General features: G+C 41.9%; 1 protein-coding gene and 1 long non-coding RNA gene across 4 annotated transcripts in view; one reads left to right on the forward strand and one right to left on the reverse strand.

Annotated features, from left to right (window-relative positions):
• Window positions 1-9565, forward strand: part of KIF26B (kinesin family member 26B) — a 275544-nt gene extending 265979 nt beyond the window's left edge. For all 3 annotated transcript variants that reach the window (XM_035108339.3, XM_060272882.2, XM_035108340.3), the window contains 3 exons: window positions 5092-5291; window positions 7072-7222; window positions 8754-9565. In XM_035108339.3, coding sequence (XP_034964230.1) covers window positions 5092-5291; window positions 7072-7222; window positions 8754-8902 — 500 coding nt within the window. In that variant the 3' untranslated portion in view covers window positions 8903-9565. The remainder of the gene's footprint in view (window positions 1-5091; window positions 5292-7071; window positions 7223-8753) is intronic.
• LOC148686311 (uncharacterized) lies at window positions 9297-13178 on the reverse strand. Its single transcript, XR_015949084.1, has 3 exons — window positions 13065-13178; window positions 11710-11750; window positions 9297-9358 (listed from the first exon to the last, which is right to left on the reverse strand). It is a non-coding gene; the product is annotated as an uncharacterized LOC148686311 (long non-coding RNA).
• Between the last annotated feature and the right edge of the window lie 1048 nt (window positions 13179-14226).

A 14226-nucleotide genomic window follows, 5' to 3' on the forward strand; every position in this document is an offset into this window, starting at 1 on the left:
ACATTGCACAGGAAAAATGTTTTCCTCCAACAGTCTTTGAACAGAAATATGCCATAAGAAAATATGCTGTCAAAAATGAAGAAACAAACAAGCAGATCATTTATCTTCGCATTCAAAAGTGCCAGAATTCACCCCCCCCCCCCATTTCAGATGAGCTGCAAGCCAACAGAGATTGAAGTGTGGCTACATACACTAAACTCTTGTGTTGGATTGCAGTTGCAGTGTTTGGTTCAAGAGAAACTTAGTCGCATTTCAAAGCAGCATCTCACATACTTGCTTTGATGATGCCAACTGTGATGGCAATTCATACATAAAAGTTATTTCTTAATCTTATTGGTGATGTTCACAATAGCAAAAGGAGCTACTGTGTGTGTGTTTGGTGACCCTTTTAAACACTTAACTGCTGACTGGAAAGCAGAGATGGTGAAATGGGCCCCAATCACAATTTTTTTTTTGTTCATTAAAAACAACAGCATTGATTTTCCCAGGTCACAGCCAGGCCATTTCATGCAGCAAATCTGTGTTGAAAGGGATCCGGGTAATCATTTTTTACACGCTTGACTACCACGTGCTGGCACTGAGCTTTCTACCGCATGAATATAGGAATGATTTAATAGAGGAAGTAGCAGTGGGCTATTGTGCATGTTGAAGGCTCTGTGAAACATGCATGATTGAGTTGGACACCATTAGACTACTTGTAAATAAAACCTGCTAACTTGGCTGGCTAGGAATTCGCTTACAGGAACACAATTGCCACTAGCTTGTCTGGACCCTACCCCTTCTCTTTTGGGAAAGCTGGGAAAGGGACTGAGCTAATTCATTTTTTTAAGGTATGCCTTGGACAATAACCAGCTCAGAATCATCTCCATACACAATAGCATTCTACAACTGGCATAGCAATAGTGTGTTGAAATCCAGCCCCAGTGAAGCATGGGGGTGAGGAGGCGTGTTGCTATTCAATGGCTGGCTAGAGATGTGTGGCTGTTGGACACTGCCTGCTGTGACCTACATCTTCTCTGGGACTTCTCCCAAATTACTTGTCAATCTGCCATGCTCAATGAGGGACTGCCTCCTGACATTGCACCAGTAGTGCTCATTTACAGACTCTAAATGATCTGCCTCAGAACTAATGATGCTAGACCGGGGAACACAGGGCGGGAGAGGTTGTGGGTGATGGCGAAAAGCATTGCTTGGTACAATTAAACAACTGATGAAATAATAGTTACAGACAACAGTGTTGGTCTGACGTAGTCGAAACAAAATAAAAAAATTCCTTCCAGCAGCACCTTAGAGACCAACTAAGTTTGTCATTGGTATGAGCTTTCGTGTGCATGCACACTTCTTCAGAAAGTGTGGTATCGGAAGAAGTGTGCATGCACACAAAAGCTCATACCAATGACAAACTTAGTTGGTCTCCAAGGTGCTGCTGGAAGGAATTTTTTTATTTTGATAAAATAATGGCAGATAAAAATGTGGGTTTTTTTTTAATGGAGATTTTACTCAGCTTACCCCATGTGAAATGATGTTCAGTGCTGCCTCCCTAGTCTCAAATAATGCATTTATGTCACACTGAATACACGAACAATAAAAGAATTGTCCACATTATTGGTCAGTCTAGGAGGAAATAGTAATATTGTAAAAGTTTTATTTCATGAGATACTCCAGCCGTCCCCAACAGGGATGCTACTAACCTGCTTGCAGATGCAAACCTGGAGTTCAGAGAACAGAATAGAGAGCAAGTAAAAAATAACAGAAAATAACAGAAAATGGTCAACACATACAAATACTTATCTATCTGATCATAGCCTTTTATCCTCTTTCTTTGTCTCCATCCCACTTTGGGTTCTTTCCAATTGGCTCCCCAGTTCTTTGCTGTTTGGTGATAAACCCACACCCAGTTACTTGTCTTGCCATTCCAGTCTGATCAGCAAATCTGGACCCCTAGCACAGTACACCGTGTCCTACCCTTAGATTCCTCATTTAGACATTTGCCACACTGTTCTTACAAAAAACAAAACAAACCACCCTTGTGTGCATCAACTTTCTATTTAAAACCCTTGCCCAAGCATGTTCCTATATGCCCTGGTTTGCTCCTCATGTTGTAAATTCTATCTGCTTTTAGCTATCATATGCTTTTTGTCTCATGATTCCATGACTCCATATCTTAATTAGAAAATGATATGCTATCCATATAAATATATGTATGGGAATGTTGTTTTTGTTTAGTCATTTAGTCGTGTCCTAATGGGCATGTTATTCTAATCTTACACTTTTCACCAATTCCTTATGATTACTACATTTATTCACTGGTTGTTGCTATCCTGTCTGTGCCTACAAGGACTTCAGCTATCAGCCATATGTTACCAAGCTCAAATCAAGGTCAGCACTCAGATATTCTTATTCATGTAGCAGAGCTTTAAATGCTGTACCATAACCTGCTGCAATATGATTCTGACTCTTTCAGGGTAGAATCAAATTGCTCCACTCCCCCTTTATGAGGGAATGTTTGGAACCAATCCATGACAGTTACTTTCACTCATAGAAAAAAGGAATCAGGATGGGTCATAAGGTAGAAATACTAGAAAAGGGAATCAAAGATGGATACGAGGTTGTTTTTTTTTAATGAGACACGCAAGAAGTTTAAACCTAAACATTAGGAAGAACTTCCTGACAGTAAGAGCTGTTCAGCAGTGGAATTTGCTACCAAAGAGTGTGGTGGAGTCTCCTTCTTTGGAGGTCTTTAAGCAGAGGCTTGACAGGCATATGTCAAGAATGCTTTGATGGTGTTTCCTGCTTGGCAGGGGGTTGGACTGGATGGCCCTTGTGGTCTCTTCCAACTCTATGATTCTATGAGACAAGAAGAGCCTGCTGGATCAGGCCAATGGCCCATTTATTTCAGCATCCTGTTCAGATGCCTATGGGAATCCTACAAGCAGAACTTGGGTGAACAGCATCTCCCCTCTTGTCATTCCTAGCAACTGGAATTCAAAGGCACGCTGCCTCAAGCAGTGGCTAGGAGCCATTGATAGTCCTGTTCACCTTAATATGCCTAATCCTTTTAAAAAGAAGTACTTCCTTTTGTGTGTCCTTAGTAGTTCAATGTTGGATGACTTCAAGTATTATGAGAAAGGGAGAAAAAACTTCTATCTGCTTTCAACTTACCATGCATAATCTTATACCGGTACAACGTGGTTGTAACTTTTTATTGTGGTCATGTAGTTTGCACCTTATAGCTGTGGTATTACCCCTGTGGTGTAACTGAATATTATCACATATTTTCCATTGTTGTTTTAAAGTTGCCCGGGTTTCTTGTCTTGCTAGACTTTTCACAACCAATGCATCTGAACATAAAAAAAAAAATTACTTGATCCTCTCGGAAACAGGTGCAATGCATGCTGTTCTTAACAGCATGATAAAATAAAATTATCCTTCTGAGATTGGCAGTTGATTCAGTTAGACTGTATAAAGAGGGATTCACTCATTTTCAGATCGCAAAAGAAATCGAGATATAAGGGCGAGTTTTGCTGGGAAGTGCATATGTGTACGGATAGACAGACAGATGGACAATAACCTTGCCAAAACTCCCATTGCTCTCTGCTTGCTGTAGAGCAGATGCCCACTGTGTGTTTTATATAGATATAGAAGTATACTTGGTTCATGCTCAGCACTATAGAATATGTGTATTTACTGTTTGGAACCAGTTAAGTCTCTCCTTTCTGTGGTATCATGAAACCTTGGTGGCACTCGCCATAAAACACTACTGTATAGATATATTTCCTTACACAACCCATCTCAAGTGAAATCAGATAAACCACAGAGATTAAGTAGAGGGACTCTGGGACAGCAGGAATTCCTCTTAAGTCACCCTATACCTTCTGTGTCCAGACTAATAACCAGCTCATTAATCAATGCCTATTTAAAATAGATTGAGTTTCAAATCACCTTCTCTGCAAGTAAGAGAGACTTGTTTCTCTGCTTGTTGTTCTACAGGTAGGAGAGAAATGCTTTTTCTCATTTCCCCTCACACTGTTGTTCATTGTTTACAGCAACATGAATGAGCAGTTGCAAATGTAGTTCAAAATGTGAGGATCCAAGTAACACAAACACAGGATTCTGGTCAGTCAAGCTCACAGAGGCAAAATACTGGATCTTTAGCGGACGGTGAAATCTGAATCTGTTTCCAGAAGAGGAGATCATGGAAATGAGTGGATCTTTTGTGAGAAGAAGTGGGTTGGACCTGTCCCCCTCCACCAGGCTTGGCTAGCCATCTTCCTATTCTTCCCTTCCTGAGACAATCCTTCATGTCATTCTAATGCTAGCAGTTCCTGAGTGTATTGGACAAAATGATCAATTGGAAAAACAAAAGTCCCCCAATACAAGCAGAAACATTTAAACAGCAGTAGCAAAATGAACTCTGGCCTTACCTCCAGGTGGGATCATGTGGAGATTCATAGGGTGGACAGGTTTGTGAAAGGGTGTTGTCCTCTTGGTTTATGACCGTAAGTCAATCTGAGATGCCACAAGAGTGGTTCTAGTGCACCTTGAGTGGTGCTAGGTTAAACATGTTTAGGTCTGTATGGGCTTATCAAAGAACTGAGTGTGGAGGGAGAGATGGGGTCTGCGCCTGCTGGGCTTGCTTCCCTTTCAGCTCTGCCCACCCATGATTGGCTCAAGACATTTTGCTACCTGAGGCACTTCCTCACCTCCCTTCTGTCCCATTGTGTCTCTTTGTGAGAATGATGTATACTCTGAAGATTCGTTCACTCTTAATTATCAGACATAGTTCATGAGCTGTTGAGAGTGGGGCAAGGTGAAGGCAAGCAGCTCATTGCTCAGACCAGAGAAGGATCCCAACCGGATGCTAAGTGAGATTATGCTGTGCTAAACAATACTAGAATTTTGCAAGAAATAAATGTAGTGATATGTCAGCACTTGTGGACTGCAGTATTATTGTATATATGATGGTAATGTTCAGAGCTAAGAGGCAGCTTTCCTCAGTCTTGTTTACTTCCACGTTGTAAACTCTTGTTTGAAGAGAAGAACAAGTTTTGTCCTTTGATAACAAAACCTTATAACTGTGGCCTTGATTAGGTTCTCAGAGACGGAGACTCATCCCAGCTTTATCGCTTGACACAACATCTCCTATAAGGAAACCTACCAGCCCAGCAGTACGCTGGGTAGATGGACCTCTGAGAAGTTCCCAGAGAGGAATGGGGGAGCCCTTTGAGATCAAAGTCTATGAGATTGATGATGTGGAGCGGCTCCAACGACGACGCATGGGGGACAACAATGTGAGACATTCCTAATTTATTTCTGATCTTTAACTCTGAAGATGTTGATTCAATCTTACTATAACTTGTTCATATATGTGGGTTTCTGTCCGGCAATTCCCTTGGGGCGGGGTGGTTGAAGCAAATTAATAAACCCAATAGAACAGACAGAATTGTAATTCTCACAGAGATGGAATACCTGGCCAAATTCACACCTCCAAAAGAGAATCTATACAAGAATCCGATAATTCTGTCACTCCTACAGCAACTACAATGCTGGATGAAATTTGAGGTCCCCAAACCACATATCCATGTCTACTTCTGTACACAGAGAGCTTCCGCATGCTCCAGTTCTCTTCATCAGAGCAAATAGCCTCATGTGCAGATTCATATATGCCTAGAGCTGTGACTCCCACTGAAGAGAATTGAATCCCTTTGCAGAGGGGAGAGCTCTGCACAAAGATACGCATGAGAAGTCTCTGGTCTGAGAACTGTGAATGTCCCAGGCAATTCAAACCATTGAAGAGATGCCAGCTGTGTAGGCAAAAGGCTGAGCTGCTGGGTTTCCATTCTTTAGAGCCAGGAGTGTCAAAGCACACACATGGCCAGCAATAACATCCTCTGAATCAAATGTTCACCAGCCCCTAAACAGCATGGCCATTGGCCAAGGATGATGGGACTGAGTACAGGAACATCTGGAGGGCACCATGTTGGCTATCCCTGCTCTAGAAGCAGTTTGTCCAAAAAAATTTGTGGGTCTTGCAGCAAGATATCTTACCTTGCAGTACAGCATTTACTTGATAGGTGTAGCTGCACTCTGAAGAAAGAGGTTTCAAAGCAGAAGTAAACATTTTGTTGACTACTGGATTGTCCCAACCCCACATCTAAGATAATAGGATTATGAAAGCAGATACTTACAAGGAGGATTGGTCAGCAGGAGGAAAAGCTCCATGAGGCTTCTCTATTGTTCCCTTGCATATTGTTCCACCCCTCCCTGGGCTGTTTTCTCCCCGATTAGTTCATTTCTGATTTTAAATACCAGTCATGACAAAACACTGATCAGGTGGTATATTTGCAAGGAAGAAGAGGTGATGTTTGATTGGCTGAGTACATTTGTCTTAAAGGTAAAGGGACCCCTGACCATTAGGTCCAGTCGTGACTGACTCTGGGGTTGCGGCACTCATCTTGCGTTATTGGCCGAGGGAGCTTCCAAGTCATGTGGCCAGCATGACAAAGCCCATTTGTCTTACCCACTGAATATTCCTACAAATGCCTATATTACAAATAAGGAGTTGGGAAGTCTAACTTCTATCTCAGCCCCTCTGAGTTGTAGCCTCAAAGTTGAGTTTTTCCACTTTTCCTAAAGCAATCATCTTTTTGCAGTGACATAACAACCAGAGCATCTAATGCAGGCATCCCCAAACTTCAGCCCTCCAGATGTTTTGGACTACATTTCCCATCTTCCCCGACCACTGGTCCTGTTACCTAGGGATCATGGGAGTTGTAGGCCAAAACATCTGGAGGGCCACAGTTTGGGGATGCCTGATCTAATGAAATGTATTGCAGAGTACAATGTATTTGAATAATATATTTTAACATGTCATCTGCCGTTGAAAAGACCACAATAACCAATGAACCCCTCATTGTCAAAGGCTTATTTCTTTAATTTTTTGCTCCTTTTCCTGAGTTTCTGTGATAGTTCCTACCAAATTAAAGTTAATTTGGCTGGGGATGATCTAATCTAGCCTTTATTTCACACATCCCTCCCTTGACTCTCCCCTTTATATATCTTATTGAGCAGGAGGTGGTTTGCTTCAACGCAAAACTGAAAATCTTGGAGCACCGGCAGCAGCGAATTGCAGAGGTCAAGGCCAAGTACGAGTGGTTAATGCGGGAGCTGGAAGTGACCAAACAGTACCTGATGCTGGATCCTAATAAATGGCTCAGTGAATGTAAGGTTTTACTGCCTATAGTTGGTTTATTTCATTGACACAAAACTTTACTGGTGCTGCAGCTAAGCCATGAACTACTATGTTTATAAGCAAAGCCTGTGCTGATGTTTGACCTGGAGCAGATTTGGATGGACTGCATTTCTAAAACTGTTCCTGCATAATTCCTATTAAACTGTGACATTGGAACCAAGTGGGCCTATTTGCTCAAGAGTCAAAGCCAGGAATTGTACAGCATTCTAGTGAGGAATATTGCCATCACTAGATTAACGCTTATGCGTCTCACTCCAGAGCTTCTGAAAATGAGATTTCCCTCCCCCTCTTTGCCCTCAGATCACTCAGACATATGAATTATATTTTAAATCTGCTCTCCTGCTGTGAAATAATACTTTCGGGCAAATTTGGTTGAAATGGCTTATATAAGACAGTAATTTGTGGGGTTTTTTTTGCTTTTACATATAGCTAGAAAAGGATACAGTTCATACAGCTCATTCATAAAGAGATTAAAGAATCCCGTATTCAAATTAGGAAGGATTCTTCTAAAGAAGCAAACAAAATGTATAAAAGATACAGCCAAAGCTGGCTAAATTAATAGCTGAGGGTACCTCAGCTATAAAAGCATTTTGCTGCTAGCTACTTAGGGCAGAGAATTAACACTAAGGATAGGACTTTGGGCGCCTGAAAAAGAGGGCTTTAATCCACAAAAGCACATGTTGCAGCCAACCTGTTACTGTGCAATCCTAAAGTGGTGGTGGTGAGCTCCCACAGTTGAGAAAATGCTATTTGACATCAGTAGGAAGGGAGATCTCTATGCCAGCTCCAGGGCTGGCGTAGTTTCTGTCCTTTGGGATAAGGGTCAATGTGCCCTACCACTAACAATGCACCACTGACAGCGCAGAGCTTCCTGTGGGTGTACCAGGCACTCCACCACCCCACTGATGGAGGCCCTCTTTGCCACATCTCTTATGATGTGGCTTTAGGACTGTGCCTTAAGTCTTTTATGTGCCAAGAAAGATCCATAAAATACTTACTTTTCATCATGTGGTGCAGGGAATTTCATATTACTTGTTATGAGCACTTTCAACGGAGCCTGTTCATAAGCTCACTTGCCTTTCTGCATGCAGATGGTGACTTCTGAACTCAGGAGCATTGTATGAGGAACGCTAAAACAAATCTAACAACATTCTACCACTGAGGCCTACTATAGAACCTACCTGTCATAGCATTGCACAAAGGCTTTTATTTGAGCATTTCCTTTCCTTTCACAGTTCTTTGAATCCAGTCCCTTGGGTAACACACACACCTGTATATACATAAGGGTCTGACTCTTCTGTTTCAAGTGTATGTGAAGAAGTGTGCATGCACACGAAAGCTCATACCAAAATAAAAACTTAGTTGGTCTTTAAGGTGCCACTGAAGGATTTTTTTTTATTACACACACCTGTGTGAATGAGCCCTTAAAGAATAATAGCAATGTAGGGCTTGTGCTACCAATTTGGGTAATCTGCTGGGCCTTTTGCTTCCTTTCCCACAGTTGATCTGGAGCAAGTATTTGACTTGGATTCCCTGGAGTACTTGGAGGCTCTCGAGTGCGTGACTGAGCGACTACAGAACCGTGTCAACTATTGCAAGGCCCACCTCATGATGATCACCTGCTTTGACGTCACTTCTGGGCGTCGGTGAAGAATTAACCTCGAGAACATTTTGGACTACTGCCACTCCCCTTTCTCCCTTTTGAACAGCACCCCAAAGACCTAGAATGAGGATGAAGGTTGGTGTCATGTTTTGACTGTGTGTGGAAGAGATTTCCCCCCTCTTATTATGCTGAAGAGTGGTGCGTACATTGACTAGATGATGATGATGATGAAAAGCAAAGACGCTGAGAAATAAGGATGTGGAATCTCCTAGCCTGAAAGAGCACTTTGAGAAATCTTTAAGGACATGTTTGTAAATAGGAACTGCTGGCAGAAGTGACTTTACCCCTCGACAATAGCTGTAGAGGGAGGAAGAGCAGATGTAGGAGCGACTGCTGCTGAGAGCACCATTGAAGTAAAAATACACAGGAAGACTGTCTTAAGTGCCTTGCAAATCTTTATTATCCAAACATTTATGTTCATACTTTCTTGTGTACAGATGGTGCTAGTCAAGAAAAAGAAAAAGACAAAAAATCAAAACACATTTTCTGAAATGTATTTACAGCCTGTTTCCCCCTCCCTCGGTGTTTTATCCTATTTCTGACTTGCTGTTTCTACGTAACTTGTGTTTGTAGAGATATTTCTTAACCGATACAGCATATAAATAAGTGTTAACTGTCATTTATTGATACACACAAGAGTAAGGCCACTCAAAGAGGAAAAAAAGATATTAAACTGTGTACATTAAACCCAAAATATTTGATGATAATGGAAGAGGAGAGGTCCACTTTGTTATTAAAGAACATCAATATGGATATTCTGGCAAAATAACAAGACTTCAGTTGACATCACTAGGAAAGCAGAAGTCTTCACTGTTTTTTTTTTAAGTTGGCTGTTACTTTTTGTACTCAGTTTGTGGTGTTTACACCACCAGTTTTCATGGATGCTCAAATGAAGATATTTACTATTTCTCTTACTTTATGTTGACCAGGTATCTTCATTCTTTTCAGGCCCAGGATCCATTTTTAACCCAAACATGAATTTGGGGACCCATTTCTTAACCCTTTACCTTATATTTGCATGGTGGTGGTGCTGCTGTTAACCCACTAGCACATCTCAGTCCACCAGTTGAAGACCAGTGATATTGATTGACCACTGCCTCTTTTTTTCCTGAGGTGTGTCTAGGTTTGTCCTAGAGCTGCCTTCATTTGGTTACAGAGATACTGCAAATGATTCCCTACCTGTTGCGGCTCTAGGTCTATGAACATTGGAATGGTTATGGTAGATCAGACCAGCATCCTTCTAGTTTGTGGAATTCAGAGCAATCAGGTGTGGTGGCGGCTCTAGTTAGGATGGATTTAAAAGGGATTAGGCAAATTCATGGAGGTTAGTCAAGATTGCTATAGGGAACCTTTCAGTTGAGAGGTCAGTAGGCACTGAATACCAGGTGCTCAAGCCACAACAAGGCAAGTCTTCATGTCCTGCTTCTCAGAAACATCCAGTTGAGCACCATGAGAAACAGGATGCTGGACTAGATGGACCATTTGTATGATCAAGGACAGGGGTCCCCAAACTACGGCCCCCGGGCCGGATGCGGCCCAATCGGCCTTCCAATCCGGCCCGCGACGACCCCCGCCGCCCGCTGCCGCCGCCCGTTCTCACGGCGCGCGGCGCAGCGACGATCTAAAAAATCGGCAAAAAATCGCCGAAAATCCTTTGTGCGCATGCGTATGGGCCTCTCCCGACCCGGAAGAGGTCATTTCTGGTGCACTTCCGGGTCGGGGGAGGCCCATACGCATGCGCACAAGCGATTTTTGGCGATTTTTTTCCCGCCCGTGTGCGTGTGCGCATGCGCACGGGCGCGCACTCCCCCGCCCTCCGGCTCGCTGCGCGCGCACTCCCCTACCCTCCGGCCCACCGTGCGGTCGGTGCGGCGGGCACCGGCCCGCCGCGCGGTAAGTCTGGGGACCCCTGATCAAGGAGGACATGTATTATGTTTAGATGCACATCAATACACATCACACAGCATCAGCCAAATGACCTTTTTAAAAAGCTGCAAAACCTGTTCAGTAAAAAAGGTGGATCTGCAAAAAATGAATCCAGCCCCTTTTCTCCTTTCTGATCTGTGAGATACATTTTTAAAGAATTGAATAGCATATGTACTGCTCCATCTGCTGGATTGGATAGGAGACATGTTGTTGTTGTTTTTTGCCATATTTGATTCTCTATCAAGCTAGGGATAGGGACAAGGAGGACTGCTTCTGTATACATGTACATGTATTATGGATCAGAACCATAGCTGTCAAGTTTTCCCTTTTCTTGCGAGGAAGCCTATTCAGCATAAGGGAATTTCCCTTAAAAGGGGAGAGAACTTGACAGCTATGATCAGAACATAATACTTCAAAGGGGGAGAGTTAAATGAGCAACACCTGATTGCATCTCTGCTTGATAAACATCTTCCACTGTCTCTTCTAAACACTTCCATCAACAAACTCCAAAATTTGCCAATTTTAATTTTAGTAGGCATGCCAAGATGAGAAGCCGCTTTTTCTGTTTTCCAGTAAGTTATTGTGAGGCACCAAACAAGGCATTCAGAAATATTAAACAACTAGTATCACAATTTATCTTCACAACTGCTTTAGTAAAAGTTCATCCGATTATTCATGAGTCATTAGAGGAATCTACAGTACAAAATCAATAACAGAAATGTCTCACATCGGCTGTGTGTCCTGTGCAGACAGACAAAGACTTTCAAAAGCCTGGCCCTAAACATGTGGTCTTCCCTACCTGATCCAAGTGCATGTACAAAGTCTTTTTTTAATAACGGTAAAATTCTGATCTGAAATATGTTCTCACCTCACTATCTTCTGACCCGCCTTCATATTCCTTGAAATTTCCTGCAAAATAAATATTCGCAAGTAAGGTAACTTCCCAAGGCCCAAGCTTGCAACATTTGCAAAGCTACTTCATGGCCTCTTGGTGCCTGGTAAGAACACGTGTGCTGTTTAAGATAATTTCGCTAGATCAAACCAAGAAGCCATCATGTGCAAGTGTCACTTGCTGAATTACAGGCATATAACTTGGAAGCACAAAATGCTAGGGTCAAATTAAGTGTGGTGATGGAGGATTGGGCAGTGTCTTAAAGGCTAAAGGTGGTGTTTGGGTGCCCCAATGCTTCCTCTTTGGGAATTGGGGAATGCAACACTTTTCCCCAAACTATTTTCTAAACATAGAAAACATCTGAAACCATTTTCCACATGGGGCAAAATGCAGAGGAGGGTGGTGGAAATACCATTCACATGTCCACATCATATGCAATGTTAGTATGGTATTTTTTGTTTGCTGCCCATGTCAAACAACCCCCCCCCATTTTGCCTTATTTGCATTCCTAAACACTGACATTAGAAAACAAGTAACATCCATAGCACACACATCACCTCACTTTGCTGAGTTAAAAACAATAAGGGTAAGAGAGTGCATAGAAAAGCTGATGGAAATCTGTGCAGTGGTACAGCTATGTTTTATGTGTTTGAGTTAGGGCAGATACTTTCAAGCAGCAAAGCATAACTTACGACGCTCATTGCAAAGCTCTGTCCATAAAACCTTTACAGCCCCCACTCACCAGCAGGCTGGGCATTTATGCCACTGTATTTTATAGAAACTATATTTTAAAACGAGGGCTGTGTTATTATCTATGCATGTTCTCCTGCCTATAAAGCTGTGTGGCTGTATTTGCTTCGTATAAACCTTTGAAAAATGGTTTAAGCATTCATAGAAATGAATAGGAAAAAATGCATTTAGGTTTCAATAATTTAAGGTCAGGTGCACTCTAGACCTCTAGGATTAACTCTGCCACTATACGTATAATATAAACAGATAATGTGTGATCAAAATGGAGAGAGACTATTTGCTCCTTATAAAATGAAACAACACCCCCGTGCCTTTTGAGCCCCTGTGCAGCCCTTCTCTAATTGGCAGAGGACTGGAGAAAAACAGATGAGCTAAATTAGCTCACAAAATATTTCCCTGATCTATGTTGGGGGAAGGAGCTGTACCACAGACATTTTGGCATCAAGGCATGGAACAGTGATGTGCCTATGGCAAATGGCATATATGATGAAAGACACATGCAAGCAACATCTAAAATGGTTATTGTTGATCATAAGCAACATGTAAAACATTAAGCAAACTCTCATTAAATGGTAACTCACTACCACAGATGTCAGCGGAGAAAGCAGTGGCCCATATGGTCTGGTGACTGCACTTGGCGATCGTATGCTGCAGAGCCAAGAAAAGCCCTGGCTGTGATTCTTTGGCTTGTTTGACAATTTCCTAACAAATTTTAAGCTAATAACTTCCACCTTGCATGAAGGTTGCAAAATAATAGCTAAGCACCCATGATGCTTCATAGAATTTTTCCTCTGCTCTAGTTAATAGTCAAGAAATGAGAGCAACCAATTTGTTTCTAAACTATTTCCAGATGAAAGTTTTTATTTTATTTTATTGGAGCATCTGCCTCTGGCCAACTAAGCAGACGTGGCATGTTTCTCAAACCTCTGTTGTCAGACTATCCAAACTTTGCCACAAATTTGCCAGGGGAGTTGATACGAACTTCTTTTATGTGCCATCTTGAGAATACCTTTTGCTGCTGAATTCCTGGTACTCAGATTCAAGCATTAACTTCCAGCCTGCTTGCTCTAAATTGTCCAAGATGTTCCTGTTGCAGGAAAAATCCACGGGAGGTTATTTGAGCCTGAGCAACACCCATTCAAATTGACCTTTCAACATTTCCCAAGGATGGAGGATGCATTTGGTAAAACTTTGAGTGGCCCTACTCAACTTTGGAACATACTTTATAATAAAATGATGGTAATAAAAATGGTGCTTAAAGCAGTTTCAACTATATCTATAAGACATATACTCTCTATACGAATTTAGCCACCTTATATATTGTATAATATGCGTGTGAATGGGTATCTGAATAAAACACTCACTCGCCTAAAGATTTTATGTAAACATAGACACTACTTTTTCTAAATTTCAGCTCCTTCCCCAATTTCCCTAGCTGAAACTGCTCTCTGACATCCATCACCTATTTGACGTATGAAGGACATAATTTATTTGTAAACTCAGGATGTTCTTGCTTTATAGAATTGCTTGTACTTTATAATTTATTTAACCATCATGATTGGAAATGCTTATCTAAGTGCTATGCATTGAAGTGTACATTTGCTGAATCCATTTCATTCTGTCTGTGGCTGTGTCCTCTTCCATAGTAACTGTGGTATAATAAAGTCACGTAAGGTTGGAGAGAGACCCCTGCTGGGGGGAATCACTTCTACTGAGTCAGTCACGAGAAGTTCCACAAGAAGA

Source organism: Zootoca vivipara, chromosome 3, assembly GCF_965207765.1.
Source record: "Zootoca vivipara chromosome 3, rZooViv2.hap1.1, whole genome shotgun sequence".
NCBI lineage: Eukaryota > Metazoa > Chordata > Lepidosauria > Squamata > Lacertidae > Zootoca > Zootoca vivipara.